At 35.9% G+C, this 24,278-nt stretch overlaps 3 protein-coding genes and 1 non-coding gene across 4 annotated transcripts; 2 read left to right on the top strand and 2 right to left on the bottom strand.

The window, feature by feature from the left end:
* Positions 1-1,728: 1,728 nt before the first annotated feature.
* On the bottom strand, positions 1,729-1,809 carry TRNAL-AAG (transfer RNA leucine (anticodon AAG)). Its single transcript has one exon. It is a non-coding gene; the product is annotated as a tRNA-Leu (tRNA).
* A 146-nt stretch (positions 1,810-1,955) lies between these two features.
* Positions 1,956-9,363, top strand: LOC114733741 (protein CHROMATIN REMODELING 25). The gene is made up of 21 exons (XM_028921237.1): positions 1,956-2,146; positions 2,350-2,730; positions 2,995-3,081; positions 3,180-3,420; positions 3,508-3,633; positions 3,747-3,803; positions 3,899-3,985; positions 4,285-4,380; positions 4,636-4,686; positions 5,072-5,146; positions 5,258-5,344; positions 5,623-5,714; positions 5,791-5,923; positions 6,777-6,896; positions 7,056-7,169; positions 7,274-7,357; positions 7,432-7,509; positions 7,594-7,649; positions 8,006-8,198; positions 8,375-8,473; positions 9,024-9,363. Exons 1-21 carry the CDS (start codon positions 1,977-1,979, stop codon positions 9,336-9,338), a joined length of 2,742 nt encoding a protein of 913 aa, XP_028777070.1. The 5' UTR covers positions 1,956-1,976; the 3' UTR covers positions 9,339-9,363.
* Positions 9,364-10,516: 1,153 nt separating this feature from the next.
* On the top strand, positions 10,517-21,457 carry LOC114733742 (prostaglandin reductase-3). Its single transcript, XM_028921238.1, has 18 exons — positions 10,517-10,773; positions 11,460-11,633; positions 12,047-12,228; positions 12,668-12,773; positions 14,509-14,585; positions 15,492-15,579; positions 15,901-16,087; positions 16,335-16,461; positions 17,213-17,293; positions 17,417-17,518; positions 17,606-17,701; positions 17,911-17,985; positions 18,971-19,090; positions 19,357-19,485; positions 20,384-20,461; positions 20,753-20,839; positions 20,979-21,065; positions 21,318-21,457. Exons 1-18 carry the CDS (start codon positions 10,719-10,721, stop codon positions 21,366-21,368), a joined length of 1,902 nt encoding a protein of 633 aa, XP_028777071.1. The 5' UTR covers positions 10,517-10,718; the 3' UTR covers positions 21,369-21,457.
* A 1,177-nt stretch (positions 21,458-22,634) lies between these two features.
* On the bottom strand, positions 22,635-24,274 carry LOC114733732 (uncharacterized). Its single transcript, XM_028921225.1, has 2 exons — positions 24,104-24,274; positions 22,635-23,492 (listed from the first exon to the last, which is right to left on the bottom strand). Exons 1-2 carry the CDS (start codon positions 24,268-24,270, stop codon positions 22,907-22,909), a joined length of 753 nt encoding a protein of 250 aa, XP_028777058.1. The 5' UTR covers positions 24,271-24,274; the 3' UTR covers positions 22,635-22,906.
* Positions 24,275-24,278: the final 4 nt, after the last annotated feature.

Raw genomic sequence — 24,278 nt, 5'->3', positions numbered from 1 at the left:
ATGATTTGCTCCCCCATCTTCACCTCCAAATCCCCATTGCCTTGCCTCCCCCCAAAACCACAATGCATATATTCTGTTTTGTTCTTGCTCAAGCAGAAACCTTTTGACTCCAAAGTCCTTCTCCATAACTCCAATCTAGTGTTAATCTCTTCTTTTGATTCCGCTATGAGAACTATATCATCCTCGAAAAGCATGAACTTAGGGATTTTTTCTTGAATAGGTTCAGTTAGAACATCCAGAACAATGTTGAACAAGTACGGACTCAAAGAGAATCCCTGATGTAGGCCAGTCTGAATAGGGAAGTCCTTTGTCTCACCTCCAGGCGTCCTTATACTGGTAGTTACCCTCTCATACATATCTTGTATGGCTTTGATATAAGCAACCCGTATGACAGCATACAATCCAGCATTTTATTTTGTTTCTTATGCTATATATAAAAGTTAGATATCTAATTTTGAAAGATTGAGTAAGTTAGTTGGTTATAATAAATGTATATTGATTTTTCTAAACTATTATATTTAATCATGTGCAACAAAACTATGAATTGGTGGAACTCTTACAATCAATAGTAATATTTTAGAGAAATCATTATAAATTTGAGAGATAAAGTTGATTTAGATATTTTATCTTAGACTAAATTTAACCTTCGACTAACTTTTATATTAAGGACCAGAGGCTGTATATATATACAAATGTATTGAGTTATATACTACCTTCAATTTTTAATATAAAACCCAATTAATTAATTTGAGAAAATTAAAAATTTTAAAAAAATTATTTAATTATAGCACATATTACATGATATCTCTAAAATAGTTATATCTATCACTAGATTATATGCCAAGCTATAAGTCAGGCAAATTGTTTTCAAGAAAAACGATAAATATAATATTACAAAATAAATTTTTTAATTTATCCAAATTAGTTAACTATGTCTTATATTATATATCATTTTATAAATAAGGCAAATTTTTTAAAAAAACAAATAAATATAATACTTTAAAATAATTTATTTAATTTCCTTAATCTTTTCAAATTAGTCAACTGAGCTAGGAAGCGAAAGTAGTACATTGTAGTATTTTCATAAGGGTTTATATATGAGTTAAGCACAAGAAACAAGATTATTCAAATTAACCTAGCTTTGATATCATTATGGTCCTTAATATAAGACTTAATTGATTGATTTGAGTAAATTAAGAAAATTAGCTAAGTTAGTTATTTGTAACAAATAAGTATTTTTTTTCTAAAATACCCTTGCTAATCATGTGTATTAGATAGATTTACCACTTGATGAGACTTTTAACATGTGTAATTACTAGGATTACTTTGAAAAAATAGATAAATATAAGAAACAAAATAAATTAGTCTTATATTTAGAATCAAATTAAATGTCAAATTAACTATTATATTAGAAACTGGAGGTAGTAAAATCTAATTAGGTTTTAGATGAGGCGGTCTATATGTATTTTTTGTTCAGAAATTAAGAAACCATTTAACAACAAATAAAATCCAGTTTATTTTTGTGTTCATATATGTTTAAATACAAAAGAATTTAGGGCATTGAATTATTAAAAGAGTAAAAGAGTAATATATTAATTATTTTTTAGATAATTGATTATGAAAAGGAAAAAAATAAATAAAATAAAATAAATAAACAGGAAAAAACAAACAAAATATAAAAAATAAACAGAAAAGAATAATAAAATTTAAAATTTAAAAAACATTTATTGTTGAGAGTGGGATTTGAACCCACGCCCTTTCGGACCAGAACCTTAATCTGGCGCCTTAGACCAACTCGGCCATCTCAACCTGGTGTTATGCTGCTGAATTAAATATAACAAGATCCATTACTTTGTTAACTTCCCCGGCAAGTTTTACTGATTTCATCATTTCATTTGAGCCGTTTTGGCGCCAATCTCAGTGAAGGAATCGAAATCGCCACTTTCGGAACTGAGACCCCAGCGGCAACGCGGAAAATGGAAGAGGATGACGAAGTCGTTTCGTGCTCTTCCGGTTCCGACGACGACGACGAGGACCTTTCCAGTGAATGTGAAGAGAGCCTCGATAAGGATGATCAGTCAGAGGTCGACGTTTATTCTCTATCTGATGACGAGAGGAAATCGAAGAATATCGATGCTCTTGTGAGGTATTTAAGATATCTTAGTCATTGAATCACATTTCGGCGTTTGGCTTATGCATTTTAACTGTTAGAGACAAGTAATGTCGCCTTTTACACGATCTTTCTGGTCGTATTGTCTCTGGGAACATCATTTGGAGGAGATTTAATCAGTATCATCCAACGATTTATTTCATCATTTTCATATTTTTCCCACATGTTTTATTTACCAGGGGTAATCTTGTCGTGAAGACACAGTCGTTGCTTCCACGAGTTCTTTCTGTAACACAAGGAGCAGCTGTTTGTAGAAAACCCTTTAAACCTCCCAGCTCCAGTGGTTACAATAATGGAAATGAAGAGCTTACACGTCGCCTTTGTGCCCGGAAAAGGTTTGTCCCGTGGGGCTCTACCAGACCGGTGTTGGTGACAATTACCAACCGGTTAAATTTGCCAATAAGCGTTGAAAAAGATGTTGCCGCAGAGGAAGTGTCTTTGCCGCCTGGGATTGAACCTCTAGTGTTGTGGCAGCCCGAAGGGTATGAGGATGAAGGCCGTAATTTGACTCCAATAGCAGTGGACCCGTTGCTTGTTCGTTTCCTTAGACCACACCAGAGGTGCTTCTTCCCATGTTAATTTTGCATTTTGGTTTTATTTGTTGCACTGTTGGATACCTTATTATCAGCGTACTGTATTGATGCTCGGACCTAGTACCAGCTCACGTCTTGATTATATCCCCTTTCTTGAGAGTCAGTGCAGTTTGAATTTTGGAAGTTTAGCGCATCTTGAAACATGTTCCTCAAGGCATCTACATCATATCTACTGGTTCCGTTTTTATTTCCCTGTTCTCGGAGGTTAACTTGTGAAATGCTCTGATGCAGAGAAGGAGTTCAGTTTATGTTTGAATGTGTTTCAGGGCTACTTAGCACAGCAAATATTCACGGGTGCATCCTGGCAGATGATATGGGGCAAGTTTTTCTCTCCTTTCTTTTGACATTATAGCAATAGATTGTTCCCTCTCCTCCGCATCTTTCTTTAAAAGGCTGTCTTTTAATACTGCATGCAGTTTGGGGAAGACTTTGCAGTCAATCACACTTCTGTATACACTTCTCTGTCAAGGGTTTGATGGAAAGCCAATGGTTAGAAAAGCCATCATTGTGACCCCTACCAGCCTTGTAAGTAATTGGGAAGCTGAAATTAGGAAGTGGATCGGAGAGAGAGTTCGTCTTGTTGCTCTGTGTGAAAGTACAAGAGATGATGTCATTTCTGGGATTGACAATTTTACAAGTCCCCACAGCTCTCTACAGGTAAAATTTGCAACAGGTCTTCCTATTGCTTCTAAAGCTTGAAAACTCGAACTTTCTATGCACTAAATGAGTATTTCCCTCCATCAGGTGCTCATAGCATCATATGAGACTTTCCGAATGCATTCATCAAAGTTTGGCCATAGTGACTCTTGTGACCTACTCATATGTGATGAGGCTCACAGGCTGAAGAATGATCAGACAATTACAAACCGGGTACTGTAGAAGTCGTCCCGTCCCAGCGTTCTTTATGATCTTAATTGTGAGCAAGTTAGATTGCTATTACTTGACTGCCCTGCTTCTGAGTGTTAAAGTTACCTTCCATATAGGCACTGGCTGCTCTCTCGTGCAAACGTAGAGTGTTGCTTTCAGGAACTCCTTTGCAGGTAAGATTTGTGCTTGATCATCTATAAGCGTTACGGGTTATAACTGTCACTTTTTACTTTGTTTTATTTTTAATAACTTCGTTTGCAACCTGCAGAATGACTTAGAGGAATTCTTTGCGATGGTTAACTTCACTAATCCTGGAATATTAGGTGACATTACACATTTTCGCCGGTACTTTGAGGTAAGAAGTTGACTGCTTTATATTTTAACTTGCTTATACAACATAACAAGGCTTCGATGAGAATATGCTTATCTTAAAGAAAAGGAGTTGTTTAGTTGCAAAACTTCTATCTATATAAAAGAAGGGAACGTTTTTATAGCTAAAGATATAATGAGTACAACAAACCAACGGCTCTTGCACCTCTTGAGGAAATTCTGGTGCAGGAATAGTCTTCCTTTTTCTGTTGGTGACAACAGGAGTAGTTCTTTTTTCTTTCCTTGTGTTTCTGATTTTGACTATAGTCTTTTTGGATCATGAAGGGACCAATTATTTGTGGAAGAGAACCTACTGCTTCTGCAGATGAGAAGAAGCTAGGTGCTGATCGCTCTGCAGAGTTAAGTGGGAAAGTTAACCAGGTAAATTGTAATGCTTCTTGTTGGATACGAATGCCAATTATATGTTCATTTTCTAATTTTAGAGAGTTCTACTATTATTTATCATTAGGCTTTGAAGGTGTAGTTCTTAAACGCCTGACGAAAGGTAGCCAAAATACGGTGATAATCTTGAATTGATAAGTGAATGATAGCCAAGTGCAACTAGCATCCTTTGTCTGCTGATGAGAAAATTCACTTTTATTTTCTTGAAAATTAACTAGCCAATATGTTTTGCAGTTTATATTGCGAAGGACGAATGCATTATTATCAAATCACTTACCGCCAAAGGTATTTTACCTTTATCTATGTGCCCAACTTTCTGTATATGGATGAACTATTGCACCACATATTCTTTTGCTTAATATTTAGTTGTAAGCTCATTATCATTTCTCTTCTCAAACTCCAAATTAGTATTGGCTAGTGGACATTCATATGTCATGAAATATCTAACATTTGGCAATTTTTATCAATCTAGAGTTTCGCCTTGATCAATGAAGTATATATTTGAAGCTGTAAACATATTCTTTATTATATATGTAATGAAGGGGACACTGAACCCGGAATAGATGAAAATCCCGTGCCTTGGTCATTGGTGATTACTGATTAGTTGTTGAGTTATTGCACTACATATTCTTTTATCTTATATGCAAGGGCTGTTGTTTTCTCGCTACAGATAGTTGAAGTTGTTTGCTGCAGGTTAACTCCACTCCAGTCAGACCTATATAAATATTTTATACAATCCAAAAATGTAAGCTGTCTTTACTTTAACAAACAAGTACTTTTCATAAGATTAGGCTTTTGGACATGGAGGAATGCAGGACTTTTCAACCAGAAATGATAAATTATGTCTCAAATAAAGGTTAAACGCGCAATTGTTGAAGACGTAAAGCAATCAAAGATTTTAGCCTACATAACAGCTCTCAAAAAGTTGTGCAACCACCCAAAGGTATGACAAATTCGGGTTCCTTCTCTTTATGGTTGATTCTGTCTATAGAAGTGAGCGAAATTCATTGTTGAGAGCTGCAACTTTTTGTTGCGTAGATTCTTAACATAGAGCTCTTATATATTTTTGTTATGGGGCAGTTTAACTTTTTATTATTGTCTCCTGTGAATTTGAGATCTTAGGTAGTTTTTTTTTTTTTTCCCCTCATTTACGTCTTCCCCGTTCATAGTTTTTAAGGTTCAGACGTATTTCACACTCATAAATAATTTCACGTCTTCCAGCTTATATATGATACTATACGAAGCGGGAGTCCAGGAACTTCGGGCTTTGAGGACTGCATTCGGTTCTTTCCACCAGAGATGTTATCAGGAAGGTAGATATTTTTAGCTTATGTTTCGTCGATGCATTTGCTGTATGAGTTCAATCATTCTTGAGGGTTTTCTCCTTAGATCTGGCTCGTGGACTGGAGGGGATGGAGCTTGGATTGAGTTGTCAGGAAAAATGCATGTCTTAGCAAGACTACTTGCCCAGATACGGCAAAGGACTAATGACCGCATTGTCCTTGTCTCAAACTACACACAGGTATATGCTCCCCCTCCCCATCCCCACAAAGAAAAGTGAAAACGTTACGTTCACGTACACTTTTTTAGCTATCCAATTCCAATGTAACTAGTAGGACAAGGTCATATCAATATCCTTTCTCTGATGTGACAGTCTTAACTGCTATATACCAGACGGGAACTAGTTCTATAAGTTGACTCAGGCTGCATATAATATTTGATGGACTATGATGCTTGCGAGGCTGATGTTGAGTAGAAATTTTACTTTGGGCAATATTGCTCAGAGACAGAAAATTATTTAAATATTGAATCGAATTTTCATGCACCTTCTTCGAAGCATAGAACTAGTTGACTGGTTACTCATGTTTTATATCAATTGGAGATTCCTATTCATGGACAAACCAGCAAAGCACACTCTACTTACAGTCACTTCATATGCTGTTCAGATAGCGTTTATTTTTCTTAATGGTCGAATTTATATTCCATTAAGCGTTTACGCTGTTACCCTTTTTGAAACGCCGTTTGATGCGGATGCCGTTTAACCTACAGATATTTGTTCATTTTAATGTTTATTGTCAGTATGACTCAAGGTTATAACACAGTTCTTTCAATGCCATATCTCTTTCAATAATTCACAAAATTTATTTGCATCTTATCTCTTTTCAATATCACTATATCTCTCTGAGTTAAATCCGGAGTATAATAACTTGCTCTAGTTATCGGTATATATTACGTTCAAACCTTCAACCCACAATCTTGTTAGAAACAAGGTGTTAACTTTTGTCAATATTCCATGTGGCTCAATTTCCTTCTTTTTCCCAATTTATTTCCCCAATGACTTTTGTTTGCTGCGCCAATCTATCGCCGGGGAACAGACTCTGGATCTTTTTGCTCAGTTGTGTCGGGAACGAAGGTACCCGCACTTGAGGCTTGATGGTGCAACATCAATCAGTAAAAGGCAGAAGTTAGTAAACCGCTTTAATGATCAATCTAAGGTAAATTGCTTACAAACTGATAAACGAGATGCCTTGATTGTTTTGGTATTTGTGACCAATCATTGTATGTGATGTAGATAACAACCTCAGACTCCGAGATATAAATCTCAATATGGGCTTATTAATAGGTAGACCCGATATAAATTTCAAATATTGCAGGACGAGTTCGTTTTTCTCTTGAGCAGTAAGGCTGGTGGCTGTGGCCTCAATTTAATTGGAGGAAATCGATTAGTCTTGTTCGATCCTGACTGGAATCCAGCAAATGATAAACAAGTAATCCCATAGTGGACTTACTCAGTATCCATGCATTATGATTCTTCCTAAAACTTTGGGTACTTATGCCCTTCACATTTCAATTTTGCCTTGCCCTTGATCAGGCTGCGGCGAGAGTTTGGAGGGATGGGCAGAAGAAAAGAGTGTACATTTATAGATTTTTGAGTGCTGGGACAATAGAGGAAAAGGTATATATCATTGTGATAATTGAGTGGAGACAAATGCTTTTATTGCGATTTTGATTCATATGACTCTACCGTAGGTATACCAGCGTCAGATGTCAAAAGAAGGGCTTCAAAAGGTCATTCAGCAGGAGCAAACAGATAACCTTGAGACACCGGTTGAAATTTCTGCTTCGAGCACATTTTCTTAATGCAGCTCATTAAACCTGTACATTAATGTTCTCAGTCTTTGTAATTTTCAGGGTAACTTTTCGACAGAGGTCCTCCGGGATCTGTTCTCATTTCATGAATGTGTCAAGTAATGCATTCCATCTTTTTCACTCATGTAATTTATATTTAATTATTATGCTGAATGCTGATAACACCCTTCTTGATGCATGGTGAGTCGAATTTACACATTAGCGAATGGCGAAGCTGAAGCCATTCATACATATGTTACAGTAGAGTAGATAGGAAAGGCAATAACGAACAATCGTTAATATCGTAGCATTTTGCGATTATTAATAATTTTAAAGATGTTGGTATGGTGCGATTGTATTGCAATAATGGTCGCCCTTGATGGAGATTTGGTGAAAAGAAACGACAATGTACATTCCACCATAAGAATAAACAGAGGCCTTTACTTCATCCTTATGTTTTCTTTCATGTCTTTAGGTCAGAGATTCATGAAAGGATGCATTGCTCTCGGTGTCAGACAAATGACGATGGGCCTCAGAGCGACGATGGGAAATATGTTGCTCATTCTACGATAAGTAACGGTGGATTTGATGAGGAAACCTCTGATGATATAGGTGGATTTGCAAAATTTGCAGGCTGTATGCACAAATTAAAGAAATCAGAAAAGCAGGTTAGATTCCACTAGACTTGTTTTATGTGCCTTCAGTTTGCTAAAAACCTCAGTAACCCGACTTCCTCAAAGGGATGCTATGGTACTTCGACCAAGTAGATAAACTGCGTAATGTTTCTGACACTTGATTCAAGGAGATACTGAATGAGTACCTAATCTTAGATACATCTTTTCAGGTAGGGATCCCCTTGGAAGAAGATTTAGGTAGCTGGGGCCATCATTTCTTCTCCACGACCGTACCGGATACTATCCTTCAGGCTTCAGCCGGAGATGAGGTATGCTATAGCAATTTAAGTATATTTCTATTCACTCCTCCCTCCCCCCATTTTAATCTTTGTTAAAATCAATAGTTAAGTCATCCTAAAGACAAATTAATCGGACCTTTATGGTAGCCCATGGCTTTCTAATTCTTCCAACAATCCTGGATACAGGATCCTAATTTAATAAATATAATATGAAGCTCAGTAAGTTTCAGTAATAAAATTCATTAAACGCTGGCTCTTACGGTTTAGATATTGAAAATATTTTACATTTGACATAACATGCATGTACTCTGCTGAAGCATTCAAATAAACGGCTCATCTTAACGTTTCTCTCCATAAGTTTCGGTATTGTGCTTATTAGTGGTACCCTTTTCCTTCGAAATATTTTCCCCACTTTTGGCATGTAATATGTGAAACATCTTGTCAATAATCTGAGCAATATGAACTATTATTGGCAGTTGAACATGAAAGTGACACTGACACGCTAATTTGCCTAAAGCCGGCTATCCTTTACAGTTCAAGTTACAATAATCTCTACCTGGATATTATTTCTCTCTTTCAGGTGACATTTGTTTTTACAAACCAAGTTGATGGAAAGCTGACACCAATTGATTCAACCGTCAGTTCAGAGCAACAGCAAGAGGAAAGCAAGGAAGTGATCCAGCTAAAACGGAACTCCAAACAAAGTCCCGTTCTTTCTTTACATCAGAAGCCATCTTACTCCCTCAAGCCTTCAATGAGGCCAGCATTGAGTTCTGTTAGGACGAAGGAAAATATATCAACACAAGCAGCTTTAAAAACCAAAAATTCCCTTGTAAATCAATTACCACAGAAAAGATCATGTCCAACTTATGTTGATGTTGATCAATTAGAATAATACTTCTGATTTCGTCAAGCGATCATTATGATTGGCTTTCATCTAGTCATCACAATGTCATGTCCTATGTCTTTTTGCACGAAACACGTTGCCTGCTTTCGGTCTTGCACTGATTATACTAAGGTGATGTTCTCGTCGACAAAATTCCTCGGAGAAACAGATCAGGGATAAAATAGGCCGTTCAACATTGGGGTTGGGAATTTCGCGGAAAAGCATATGAACTTGGGCCGGCCTAATCATATCAACATGGCCGATAAGGGAAAAATTTGTTTCGATTGGGCTGAGTTAATTTAAATTCGTGTATTTGTGGTTATGCTGCTAGTTATGACTTGTGAACCAAGAGTTAGGTTTAGGTTTAGTGAAAATAACTAGTGTTTCATAATATGACAAATCAAGTTTGAATTTCATCATTTAACGCCTGATAGTGTCGCTTCTAATAGGAGATATTTTCACTTTGTAGAAAAAAATTATGACTTGTGAGATGTTATGAATTTTATGTAAATTATAGCAAGCAGATGGATTTGCTAGTTAAAATATGTAAAATTAAAGGAAAGTGTAATATAATTATTCATCTCAGGACAAAAAAATATTTATTTAGTTTAAACAAGTTTGTGAGATTTTAAAATTATTAGAAAATTGGTCCTGTAGTATTAAATGTTAGACAATTGTATTAAAAAAATTATGAGAACGCTGTAGCTGTTATTTTAAGAAAATCTATTTAATTCACTTAGACCTGTATAATATAAACATTTTATTTTACTTATAAAATAATTTCTTGTGTTTCTTCCCAAACAAGTTCGTGTTATCTGGAAACACATAATAAAAACACATCAAGCATTTTACCAACCAAAAAAAAAAAAAAACATAAAGCATGTCCTTTATTACATACCTGTGACGCTAACAGAAATTATGTCTTTCATAACGTAGTAAATAGATTTGACGTGGGATATATGTTTAATACCTGACAGTGTTTATTTTGAAAGCACCAAGGGAAAAAAAAAAAATCCCCACGGCGGATTCCCCCGTTGCAAGGATTTGTCTGGCAGATTCCTTAGTAGTTGGGAGCAGATGTACTCTATTTTGCGTCGCTTTTTACCCCTTGAAAATGTAACAAGAAAGAGTTATGCATGCGAGAACACCGAGGCCTCCGGATATAGTCCCAGGTATATTCCTTTCTCTGTTTCTCACTCGCGCGCTTGCAAATCCATTGAAACGGGATAATAACTAACATGATACATGAACAGTAAAAAGTTGGAAGAACGAGGACTATGGATTGAATATTGTAATATATCCCTTGCCCCTCACCTTTTACTCCTCTAGGCCGGCCAAATTTGATCCTGTATCTTTCCCTCTGTTGTCGCAACGATCCTACCTCGCTCCATGGAGCTCAAACCGGGTTTGTCGGCACTGGTCACTGGAGGTGCCTCTGGAATTGGTAACATACATAAGACTCCCTATTGATTCTTCCTGGATTCTATGATGCCTCGATTTATTTTTGAAAATACGTTTCTTTTTTTTGCTTTGGATCGATGAATTTAATATATCTGTGACTTTAGATTGATTGTTGGCTGTTTGTGCAGAAGTTTGGTGCTTTGTTAATGTTTCAGTTTGAAAGGACAAGTTTAATATTTGAACTATGGGATGATAATTATAGCTAGACATAAGTTTACATGACTAATAACGTGTTCGGTGCTCAGATTATTGTTGGTAACTGAAGCTTTCGATCCCAATGTCATGATATCTTTCTTCTTCGTGAGTATGTTTGGGGTTTGACTAACGATCGATGAAATCTTCTAGTTGCGAAATGATTAGTATAGGAACCAATTGGATGGTAAGTGAGGAGAAAAGAAGCAAGCGAATGATTATACACCTAAGGGGACGATTGGTTTTGAAACTTTTGTTATGGACTTACAACTACTGTAATAGAGATATGAGAGATAATAAACGCTGATTTGACGGTCTATCTAGGGAGAATATATTAACTCAGCAGCCATTTCTCTTTCATCGATATTGAAACATCACGTTAGTAGACGCTTGGTGCATTTTATTAGATATCATATCTGCGATTTAGATATAACAATTCATGCCTAAACTGCATTTCTTCCTTTGGTTTACATACAGGTAAAAGTCTTTGCTTAGCTCTTGCAGAGAAGGGTATATTTGTCACAGTTGTTGATTACTCTGAAGAAAAGGGAAGACAAGTCTCATCCCTCGTTGAGCAAATTAACACCAAGTTCCATCCCAAGTTAGAACATCCATCTGCGATTTTTGTGAAATGTGATGTGTCTAACACAAGTAAGTGAATGATTATCTATGAGCAACACATACAATACAAAACAACAGGATCAGTTCTATCCAAAGTTATGGCCTTCCCCTTTGTCCACCATGCTGGAAGTTGGGCTTGTTTACTTAAGTTCTTTTTTAAATGATACTCTTCCGGCCTGCTCTTGCTTTCAATTGCAGGTTTAGTATTACCAATCTATGATAAAATAGCATCATATAGGGGGAAGATAGCCATCCATTTTCACTGGAAGAAAGAGGAAAACGTAGAATTTCCTGATCTGGACGGCATATTTTTGCGTTCACCTTTTTCTAACTATTATCAGACTTTGTAGTTTTTATACATGTCATAAAAAGTGAATTACATGTTATTTTGTCCTTTTTATTTCTGATTATTTGCAAATATTTTAATTTATGATTAATAACAGGGGATATTGCTGATGCATTTGAGAAACATTCGTTGACATATGGAGGACTGGACATTTGTATCAACAGTGCAGGGATCGGTAATCCTGTACCGTTCAGTAAGGATAAAACAGATGGCTCTCGCTCATGGAGATACACTATTGATGTGAATTTGAATGCTGTTATTGATTGCACTCGCCTAGCGGTAAGCTTAACATAAGGCTTGGTTTGCCTTCCTCCTCTAATTAGAGTTATAATTTTGCTTAAATGGGTTAATATAATCTTTAGTCCCTCAAGTTTCATTTTGGTTTTGGTCCTTCAGATTTCAAACCATAAGTTTTGGTCCCTCTAGAGGTAAAATAGTCTAAGTTTTTATTAGATTATAAGGACTAATGTTCTAAATGAAAAGAAACTTGAAGGACCAAAACCTATAGTATAAAACTTGAGGGGCCAAAACCAAAATGAGGACAAACTTGAAGGACTAAAGTTTGTATTAACCCAAGCTTCCAAAACAAGACTCAGTTCACAATGTGAAGGTAAAAAAATTATGGAGTGCATGCATAGCTAAACTATTTATTTCTTAAATGAATGAAAAAGGTTAAAGCCATTGATTATCCATGACAGTAAATACTTGTGTTTGACAGATTAGAACCATGGAAGCTACCAAATCGCCTGGTGTGATTATCAATATGGGTTCTGCTTCCGGTCTTTATCCAATGTACGGAGATCCTATATATTCTGCCTCCAAAGGTTTGCCACTTTAGCAACTTTAATGAGATTTATTCATTAAGAACTTCCCGTTGAAGTTGAAAAACTAAATGTTTTCATAAAACGGAGCCTAAAGAACTAATCAGCAATTTCTACCATTATTAGTTAAACTATCAGTTAGGAGCCAGGAATGGCTTTCGTGATTGGTGATTTTATAGCAATGCCAAGCAGAACAAGCTTTAATTAGGGCAGTGCAATGGCGGGCTGGGCAGCCCAGGGATGTGCCCGCAGCCCGCCCATTTAAGGTTAAATGGGTACGGGCTAGCCCATACCTATACATGGTTCATTGGCTGCCCTTAAATGCACGAGTTTTCATGGGTTTTGGGGTAGCCCATCTAATTGAGGCGTCCTTACCCCCCCCCCCCCGGTTGGACAGCATTACAACAAGCAAGAACTAGCTAATCTAGATATTCTCATAATCATAATCATTTTGAAGAGGAAAACAAGGGAAATACTCAAGCAATAACAAGCATTAACCATGATGGCAAAGGATACATACAAAGTTTTCCATCAAGAAAAAGTTCTGACTCTTGATCAATTTGAGCCAATGTTTTCCGCACAGATGTGTAATATGGTGCGTATTAAAAAGCTGAGGAAAATACCTCCCAGAAAGTCTAAATGATAGGTTTCCTAATTTCTAAATAAAATTGCTTGGATGAATTTTTGAAATATGTAATGAATGTGCATCGGTGAGCTCTTGAAATAAATTTTAACTTGAAATCACCTCATTAATTCCTAATGTGTCTCTAATAAGAATTAAATTATATTTACCATAAGAATCATTATATGTTTAACTTATAAGGACCCACAACCATAACTGCACCAAAACAGAAAAAGAGATAACCTCAAACATTATTAAAAGATTCTAAATTAGACACCAAACGTGAACTTATGAAGCTTGGTCACCAGTCCACCAAGGCCAACAAATGAAGATGAAATAGTGTTCAGTTCAATTTGCAGAAGTGTTTTGGATTGCTCATCCAGCATATAATCTGAACAATGTAAACCTAAGCATATTTCCTAAGAAATTATTGCAAAAGGAAAGGGCAAAAAATAGTTACTAGCTCTGACTGACTGAAGGAGAGTAATCTGCTTGCACCTTCATCTCATCTTTTACTATATTAATAATATACTTGATCACAAACTGGATATCATGTGAAATAAACAAAAAAAAAAAAATGTAAATGGGTGGAGCATGGGTAGCCCATGCCTTTACCCGCTACCTGCCCATATAACACAACAATCCGACCCATTTGAGCTCGCCTGTTTCGGGCTCTTGACAGGCGGGCTTAAATGGGCAAAAAAATGCGAGTAGTGGACAGGTCAGGTGGGTAGTAGGTAGCGGATAACTTGCTCACCCCTCGCTTTAATAAGTGCATTGTGTCAATGTTGATTGTTAAGTTCTCCAAATGAAATTCATAGGACTGGTTAATACGAAATGGGTTCTACATAATGCATCATTTACTAAAGTTGTCATGCAAAAGATCTTTTTTATGTCTAGTACTTTTCAAATTTAATCATAAAAATGATGGTGGCTTGGCCATAAATGGACAATTAGTTTTGATAGGCCTAATTAATACCATGCTGAAAAATATATTTAGATAAAAGTTTTTGTTGTAATTGAGGGTCAAAGAATGGCTCTTACATCTTTGTCCCTGAGATTTTGCATAGATTAGTGTATTATTGCTTCCTGAAACATGAGCATGTGCTTCTGCAGGTGGCGTTGTCATGTTTTCTAGATCGCTTCGTCCATACAAACACCAGGGAATTCGTGTCAATGTGCTCTGCCCTGAGGTCAGAGTTGTGTTTGAAGAGTAAATGCTTATTGTTAACCTTTATAATTTTTAATCTCCGGATTGTTAACGTTTTGCTGAGACTTCTTCAAATTAGATTCTGTATATAACGGTTTAGGCACATCATAAGTTCATAATTTTTTTTTTTTTGGGGATAAATCTACATGGTATCTGTTACTGCCTTTGTTAATTGCGTTATGGGCATAATGGTGTGTATAGCTTCCCTTTGGTGCTCAAGACGTGATTTTTTTTTTAAAAATATTAATAAGTTGTGTAGGCTTCTGTTACCGTGTTCTCTTTTAACTTTTGAGCCTATATCTTCTTTTTTTTTCATGATATGTTATTCTCCAGTTTGTTGAAAACTCTTTTCCTTTAGATATTTTTCTTCATTTAAAAAAAAAATTATCTTTGATTTATTGGTGCCTTGATGGTTGCAATCAAACAGGTTCATTGTCTTTTTGATACATGTGAAGAAGATGGCAGTTCTTGCTTATTTTGTTGCTTCCCTCTAGCTTTTAATGTGGCTTTTCCATGCTTCTTTTATCTTGGCATTTATTAATCAATGGTCAGTTCAGTTAAAAAGTGGGAAGTTTCAAGTGAGTTGCACTAAGTTCCAGAGTGGAACAATTGGTCAGACTGTTTTCTGGGGGGCCATATCATTATTAGAACGTTTCCTGTTTCGCCATATAAATACAGAACCCTTAGTCACTGGTGGTAGCAGGCAGTATAATCGAGTCTAATATTTAACTTAAGCAATGAAAGCTTTCATATAACTTCTTCTTTTTCGTACTTCTTTAGTTTGAGGTATTTGAAATTTTATTGTCTGAGATTAGTAATTTATATTTTGATTTTATTGGAAGAGTTGTTATGATGCTGTATTAAAAATGACTACCAATAACTTCTGCAGTTTGTTCAAACTGATATGGGCACAAAGGTGGATTCTAAATTTGTTGGTTTGATGGGGGGCTTTGTACCTATGGAAATGGTTGTGAAAGGTATGTTTGTATATATATTTTTTGTTCTCTTAGATGGCCAAAAGATGGGGGTGACAAATGTCTGCAAGCTTGCCAAATCTCTATCGTTAGTAGACATCTGCTTTTTATATGGAAAGCTTGTTGATTGGTTTTGTGCGAACATCTTAATTGTCATCACGCATGTGCTTCTCCTAAAATACTGTAGTACGCTTAAGTGTGACTTCTTCCTTCTGAAGATTACGTTTCTTATAATAGTTTCATTACTATGGGAATGCCCCCAAATTCAATTATCAGCAACTATTTTTAGTGTTATATTATATCTAAGTATTTTAAACTCTCAAGGTGCTTTTGAGCTTATTATTGATGAGAGCAAAGCTGGTTCATGCCTATGGATTACAAATCGCCGTGGATTTGAGTACTGGCCCACGCCATCAGAAGAAGAGAAATACATGTTACCCTCCTCAAGTTTTCGGAGAAGATCCGAGTTCAAAGCTCCACCAATTAAACTTCCTGAGATTTTTGAGAAAATGTGTGTATTTCAATGCTTTCTTTCTATTCTGCTGTGACCATACATGCACGTGCGCGTGTGGATCCTTATGTTCTCCAGCCCACGCTTCTTTCCATGCATGCCTTTTTGTTTAATAGCTTAAAGTATCTTTTATAATGACTTAGTGTTACTGAGGAAAAGATGCAATTATATTTTGAGTTTGACCACATATTTTTCCTGATCACGTGTATTATTTAATGGATTTGTGTTAGTTGCTCATTGTTTGCAGAGTTGTCCACACCTTGACTCACAACTTTAGGAACGCAACCAGTATCGTGAGAACATCACTGAGATTACCCATCAAACCACATCATGTTCTTGTAAAATTGGTTTATGCCGGTGTAAATGCTAGTGATGTAAGTCACTGTGGATTTCTGAGAGGACTATTTTTTGACTAGTGCTAGTATACTATTAACAGCATCCGGTAATGAACAGTTGCGAATGATGTTCTGGTTGGAAATGAAGTGATTTCAAGCCTACGCATGAGATCGTAACTCAATTTGTTATAATTCTCTTTGCATGTTTATCTAATAGACTAATGACCAATCTATATACATAGTGAAAGTATACGTTATAACATGTAGGTGAGATTTTATCCCTGGCATGAATTCAAATAAGCCTGATTTTGTGTACTTCTATGTTCTATTAGTTGGGTAAATTCATACACAATCTTGTTTTAGTAGTCCATCATTACAAAACGCAAAAGGGTAGAGTTCTTAACAGATTAACCCAATATATTAACTCTGAGAGATAACGCTTCAAATAATTTGCTTTGAGGAATCCATTGCTCAGGCCTTTATCTAAGGTCTTGATATCCTTGATTTATAGCTGAAGCATGACGCTTGTAATAAAATAATAGTGGTATATATTTCTAGAATGAATGTTGTCGAGTTATAATTTCAGATGGGCTTATCATGGTTTAAACGTGAAGATTGATGATTCAGGGCCCCCCGTTTTGAATCTTGGTTGTTGTCTTGATATTTATTTTTTTATTTGGTTGGCATAACCTTGTCACAGATTCTCTTCCCCCTTGCTTAATCCTTTTTTAAGTCTAGAAGAAAAAAACTCATTTTCATCTTGAATTCTAACAAAAACAAGTTATGATAGGTAAATTTCAGTTCAGGCCGCTATTTTAGTGGCAAGGACAAAGATATTTCTTCTCGTCTTCCATTTGATGCTGGATTTGAGGTTAGATATTATTCTAAGAATGTATATCATGTGTAAGGCTCAATGTGTTTCTTGTCATGTATTAATATGCACCTATGCTTATCATGTTCACTTGGGTTTTCCTTGTTATACACAATATTTTAGGCTGTGGGAATAATTGCAGCTGTTGGGGATTCTGTGACTGGCTTAAAAGTTGGCATGCCTTGTGCGCTCATGACTTATGGAGGGTATTCTGAATTCATAATGGTGAGCATTGCTAAACAGTTTGTCCTGGTTTGATCATTAAGTTGATATAGTAAGGCAATTTAAGTTAACCTTGTTTATTTGGCCTAGATTCCTTCAAAACATGCCCTTCCAGTTGCTAGACCAGATCCAGAAGTTGTTGCCATGCTTACTTCGGGACTAACTGCTTCAATTGCTCTTGAAAAGGTTTACTGACATGAGCTCATCTTCGTGATTCTAAGATGTTACGTGATGCACATTAATTAGTTTAGTACCTGATATGTTACACGATGTACATTCAAGAACTGTTATGATATACTACCTTTTGTGCAGCTCATGATTAGTTTAATGCCTTTAGTTTTTCTGCCACTGAATTGGCTTGACCTAATAAAGATCTCCTCTGGTGCATTGAATAGGCAGGGCATATGGATTCTGGAAAGGTAGTTCTTGTTACTGCTGCAGCTGGAGGAACCGGACAATTTGCAGTTCAGGTGCACATAAATTTGTTTCCATTTGCTTCTTTCAAATGTGTTCGCATGCATTTATATTATGCTGTAGACGGCAGAACCTGGGTTTTTATCTTTTGCACAAAACTCAGCCGACAGCCAGTCACATCATGTTTCTTCCCATCCTACACATGACAGTAATATATTTCATGTTTCTGGTCAAGAAATATTTGTTCTCTTTAGTGTATAGACGAGATATTTATTGCTTTGAGTTTTGTGCTTTTTCTTCTTTTCATGCACTACCTATTCTTCAGACTATTTTTTCAACCCTTAACATTGTTTTCCTAATTTCATTGAATCTAAAGATGTCTGACCAGTAGTTTAAGAAAATTCTGGTTGTTTTTTGTAATTATTACATGAATCGTGGTTCGTATTAAGTTGAACTAAATATGGAATCCTTTCCGTGTCTGAGAAATAGAGAAGATGCGACACAAAGTAGCTAAACTGAGAGGGTGGATCTCTTTTAAATAATTCATTAGTTCAATGCTTCATAGCTATGAAACATGTACAAAAATTCAATGGGTATCTGTCATATATTCTTACATTATTTTTCCCCAAAAAAGAATATAGAACTTGTATTATATCATGAAGATGGAGTTTCTAGTGTCCCTTTTTCGGTTGATTTCTTCAAGCGATGTTTAGTGTATTTCTTAACTTTTTTTTTTTTAATTATTATTCTCTTATATGGACTCATGTAATTGGTGATTTGATGTGTCATGGCAGTGTTCGCGGTCAACACGCCTTAAGGATAAGATTTTATGTGTTTCATACCTTAATAGATAAATGGAGATGAAGATACTGTTTTGTATAATAGAAACACTAAAGATAGAAGAAATAGTAAATTTGTTCAGATCAATTTATGTCCATAACTAAGGCAGTGGGAGACTTTTCTATTGCAACGTTGCAGGCTAAAATTTCTACTTGATTTTTCTGTACACAATGTCTTCTCAATAATTTGGATTCTATGCAGCTTGCAAAATTAGGAGGAAATAAAGTGGTTGCAACTTGTGGAGGAGGGGCGAAAGCCAAGCTTCTAAAAGGATTGGGAGTTGACAGGGTCATAGACTATAAAAGTGAAGATATTAAAACCGTATACCTCAAGTCCTCTGGTTTTCTTCCCTTTATATTTTATTTCTTTTAACATTATTTTGCTTTTATGGTTTGCTTGATGATTTAATGACATTTTTGAAATTTGAAAAATTAATCTATTTGTGAGATGATATTGCTAGCATTGAAATAATGTTTTTCACACCTCATCGAAGATATGTGTGTTTTAACCCCACAAAAAATTATGCAAAATACCTTGACTTCCCCAAGGCTCTAGCTGATTGAATATTTGTGGCTTTATTTTTTCAGGTTCTGACTAAGGAGTTCCCACAAGGCATTGACATCATCTATGAGTCTGTTGGTGGTGCCATGTTCAACTTGTGCTTGAATGCTTTAGCAGTCTATGGGCGACTCATTGTGATTGGAATGATTTCTCAGGTTCTCTGATATTCTCTCCTTCCCCCATCCTTGCATGTTCTCGTGTAACTATGCTATATTTGTCTTGCAATATTTTCCAAGTTTTCTCTTTTTGTCTTTAAGATAATGCTTATTCTTATCTTATTGCTTGAGGTTGTCATAATGTACTAGACTATATTACTGTACTTGACATCTAGTTTAGCTTGTGTGGTCCTTCACATGAAGTAGTATGGGCTAGTAACTCAATGATTTACTCAATCTTCAGGGCTAAAATCTAAAACTTATATAGTGCATGGATATCATATCAAATTTCAAACTGTTTATACTGTTTTTTTCCCTCTCAAATCATCCGGCTATAATGGAAGATGGGATATATTTTTAGATATTTGGTATAAATCTCATCCGGCTATAATGGAAGATGGGATATATGTTTTAGATATTTGGTATAAATCTGGGAAGCTATATATATTAAGCAGATTGCAGTATGAAAAGAAAATTTTATTATGTATTTTATTATTTAATAATGTAATTATTATTTGGAAACTAGGGTTTGTAATATGGGAAACTTGGATAAATTGGGATTTAGAAGAGATGTGAATAAGCTTTTGGTCTGATTAGTCCTTATCTTTTCTTAAATATATTTTTACCCAGTTACAGTCGTTCCCTCAGACTATGGGATATTGAATTGAGCTGAGCTTAGGGAATTTTTCCCTTTTTTTATTCCCCTACCCGTTCGGTATCAAAGTAGTCGTTATATATTGTAAGAATTTGCATTCCATTCATCTATCAATCAGTCAACAGATTGTATGAAGTCATCACCCAAGTGCAGACTTTCAAAAGGAGACATTAGGTTATAAATTGTAATAATTTCTCTCTTTGCTGATGTACTCTTCCCTATTCATTGTTTCATTTATGTCAGTATCAAGGAGAGCATGGTTGGAAGCCATCAAACTATCCAGGATTATGCGAGAAGATCTTGGCAAAGAGCCAGACTGTGGTGTGTGTTGATTGTAGTAGGCTAATGTTATTTTATTCTTCTTCTTTCTAATTTCTAATTTCTTTTGTTTTTTTATATAAAAATTAAAAAAAAAAAAAAACTAACCTTCATAATCAGAATTGATTTTCATTTTTTTCTTACAATGTCAGTGAACTGTTCCACTTATGATTCTTCTATCCTGATTTGAGTAATTTGAAGAACTTTGGCAAATAAGATGATGATTTGATACAAGTTCCAAATCCCATAGTTGGCTTACCTATGGTTTTTCCATAACAATTCCAACATTTTCAGACTGGCTTTTTCCTGGTGCAATATAGTCATTTGTGGCGACAACATCTTGACAGACTATTTGATCTGTACTCTGTGGGAAAGCTAAAGGTAATGTGTGCGTATATCTGTGTATCATTGTGATCGTTCATAACTATCTGCATGTACATCTTAAGTTTACAAATGTTATCCTTCTAATTTTCCATGCTTCTGAAGTTCACTTCTATTTACTTCTGGTTTGTGCACATAGGTTGCTCTAGATCCAAAGAGATTTTCAGGCCTACAATCTGTTGCTGATGCAGTTGAGTATCTCCATTCAGGTCAAAGTGTTGGGAAGGTATTTACTTACTGATGAAATTAAATTTTACTTTCGTACGTTTTACTGTCATGTTCTCCGATAAAAGCAATGAGTGGATATTTATTATATCTTGGCACTTTTTAGTGTTTTTCTTTTTTAAATGTTAGTTTCAATTGGAGAACCTGGTTAAACTCCACCTAAGTTTTGTCCAATTAACAACTCCCAATATACACCTGTGCTTCTAGACAATCTAGCCCTGAATGCTTTCATCTTATCAAATAAATCTTGCAGGTTGTTGTCTGTCTTGACCCATCTTTCCATCGTCAAGTGGCCAAACTATGACTCCTCAAGGATTATACTATTGTTTCATCAATTTCAAATATGGAATTGTGAACTGAAGGAGGTGGAATGAAAATCAGCGTCCACTATTTTGCAGCTCTTACTCAATATGCTACTGCTATCTACTAAGATGCGACTGAAGAAGATTGGTTCTGCACTTTCAAATTTCTTGTCTGTTCAACTCCAGTATAATATATTCTCGCCTTTATTTTGAGTTACTTTGAGGTTGTGTAATCAGTAACAATAAATGTATGTAAAATCCAGACGTCCTTTAAGCAAGTTTGCTTTTTTGTTAGACAATAGATTCCTTTCCAAAACTCAGGGACAAGTATGAAGCATCCATTTTGAATTGTGTTTTTATTTACAAAAATGATCAGATGAGTGAGTCTGGCTCACTAGAATTAAGGTAGGCCTCATGGTTTAAAGAACGAGGTCCATTTTTAATTCTGGTAACGACTATTAAGCCTATCTGATTTACCCATTGAATCCCCCCACCCAAAACGGAAAAAAAAAGAAAAAGGGATGTAATATGAAAACGAAAACTATTTTATGATCAGTTGATCACTGCTTCTGGGACAGCATATTATGAGCTGGCTTTATGGTTAACCATGGTCTGGGAACAAGCTGAGCGTCATGAATCATGATAGCTTCGGATAGTGACATTGAAGAAAAAACATGCCTTTCAGAAATTTCATCAAACACCTTGCAAGTCAATCCGGATTTCCCCAAGCGGTATAGCTTCATGAGCTTGATACTCACCACTCAGAGACAGGTCCGAATGAAGATGGTCACCGAAACATCAGAGCGTGACTTGAGAAAAGAAAGACAAGATACACTGAACTTTCTTAGGTCCTACAAGGTTGGTTTTATTCCCTTTATCTCCATATTTTACGTGTAGATTATTCATGAAATATAAATTAATTGATTTAATGCTTTGCTTAGCAATTCTATACCAATAGTAAGATTTGGAAGAGAACAGCAAAAAAGCTCCAAATGACCCCGTGAGGCTAACTCAAATATAAGGAATTGAACAAGATACGGCAAGTAGTCCAGAATTTAAACCCTTAATTTTTTTTCCTTTTTCTTTTTAAAGAAAAAAAACTCCAAATTCTCTGTCGATCCTGACCAATAATGGCATATGCATCTCAGAGATGGCCAGATGGTGCATTCGCATTTGAATATATTATTTCGAAACTCCTTTTAAGATGTAAAAATAAAAGTAATTTTTTCTCCCCTAAAGTCAGTAACAAAAACTGGAAAGATGCAGCAGGGAACTCAATTCTTTCTTCAATGTATATTCATTCCTTTAAAGGTCAAATACACCAGCCTACACAAATGAAAGATTTATTCAGTAGCAAGACATCACGTGGTGGGTTAACTAATCATGTAGGTATACCATGCAATACAGCTTTTAGTTGGGATATAGTTCTAGTATCAGATACTTACGTCCAACAGTTGGGGTTGAATTCTGAATTAACCATGTTTTCATCCTGCACATGTTTACATATACAATTCTTCCGTAAGAGTGGAATATAATTTACTCACATCAATTGGTCATCTTGAAATAAAGCCTTGGAAACTGAATTACTTCTTTGACTCCCGTCAACCCTGTAATGGTCATCATCCACCTTGCTGGTCCATGAACATGAACGCTTGTTTCCGGTCAATGGGGTCTCGCATACTGTGTCATAGCTTGCCCTCTCCCGCTTCTTCTTCTTCCTTGTTGGCAGCTTTCTAAAAGAATCTGACTTGAGTTTCATAGACATCTGCTTTGGGGCCCAAAGTTTCTGCAAATCAGGAATGCAACTTGTGAAAGATGAAAATCTTCTTGCCCTTTCTCTCTTCTTCTTGGCTTCTACTATTTTTGGATCCTCCTGCTGTTTATTTCTTTCAAGGCTTCCATTTGCATTCTTGAGGAGCTGAAAGGGCTCATTTTCCGACGATATGGGACCACTACTACTTACATTATTTTCACCCATCTCATCTCTGTCGGCCTTTCCATTCCAGGATTTGTTGCTGTCTTCACTGATGAGAAAATGATTTGGGGTTTCATCCTCTTCGGCAAACAGCAATAGGTCCATCTTGTCGTAGATTTCATGAACCACATCTCCAACGGAATGAGAATACCTGAAATTCCAAATTCTTCAAGATCGCAAGTCTAATGGATTTTCATTTTTCCTTCATCACTTTATGCAAATTCAACTGACTTTTACTGTTGCCAAGTTTTTGCTTATTTAGAAGACAGCGGAAATTCAGTTGCAAAGGCAAAAGAAAAAACAAGAGAAGTTCAGTGCAACGTCAAAGGTTAATTCAAGACGGTTAATGAGGTATTTCACACTGATGTATCATATCATACTCATGGTCTTTAGGTGACACAATAGCCTGCCCGACAGGGTGGAGGTCACGGGTTTAAACCACGGAGTGCGTGCGTGGGTCATGGGTACACTTAGTTGTTATGTAACTAAAAAATATATTATACTCATGTTTTAGGGAGAAGATACCACTTCACATGGACCCCTCTCCGGTGAACATATTTTGACCAACAGCAGAGCAACTACACACACACACCATATATGTTAGAATAAATGCACAAAATGATAAACCTAGACTTATGCGTCCAACTCCAAAGAGAAGCTAAAATCTTTTGTCCTTGCATTAAGAAATACTGAATTACTTTACATAAAAAAGCATCATCGAACATCTATAAAATCTATCAACCTTTGGATACGAATATGTACCTGCTTTTTATGATCCTTGCCACATAATTATCAAGGTTCCAATCACCAAAGAATCCCCCTTCCATATGGCACTGAATATTCTCCAGAAGAAGGCAAATTTGCTTAACCATCTTCTGTTTGCCAGACTCTTCAACTCCACTTCCAACATCTGATTGTAGGATTTCCATCCGAAACA

This window comes from Neltuma alba, unplaced genomic scaffold (genome assembly GCF_004799145.2).
Source record: "Neltuma alba isolate B1F8T4 unplaced genomic scaffold, ASM479914v2 tig00013031_pilon, whole genome shotgun sequence".
Classification (NCBI taxonomy): Eukaryota; Viridiplantae; Streptophyta; class Magnoliopsida; order Fabales; family Fabaceae; genus Neltuma; species Neltuma alba.
Note: the sequence above shows the minus strand (reverse complement) of the source record. Positions and strands in the feature narration are given on the sequence as shown.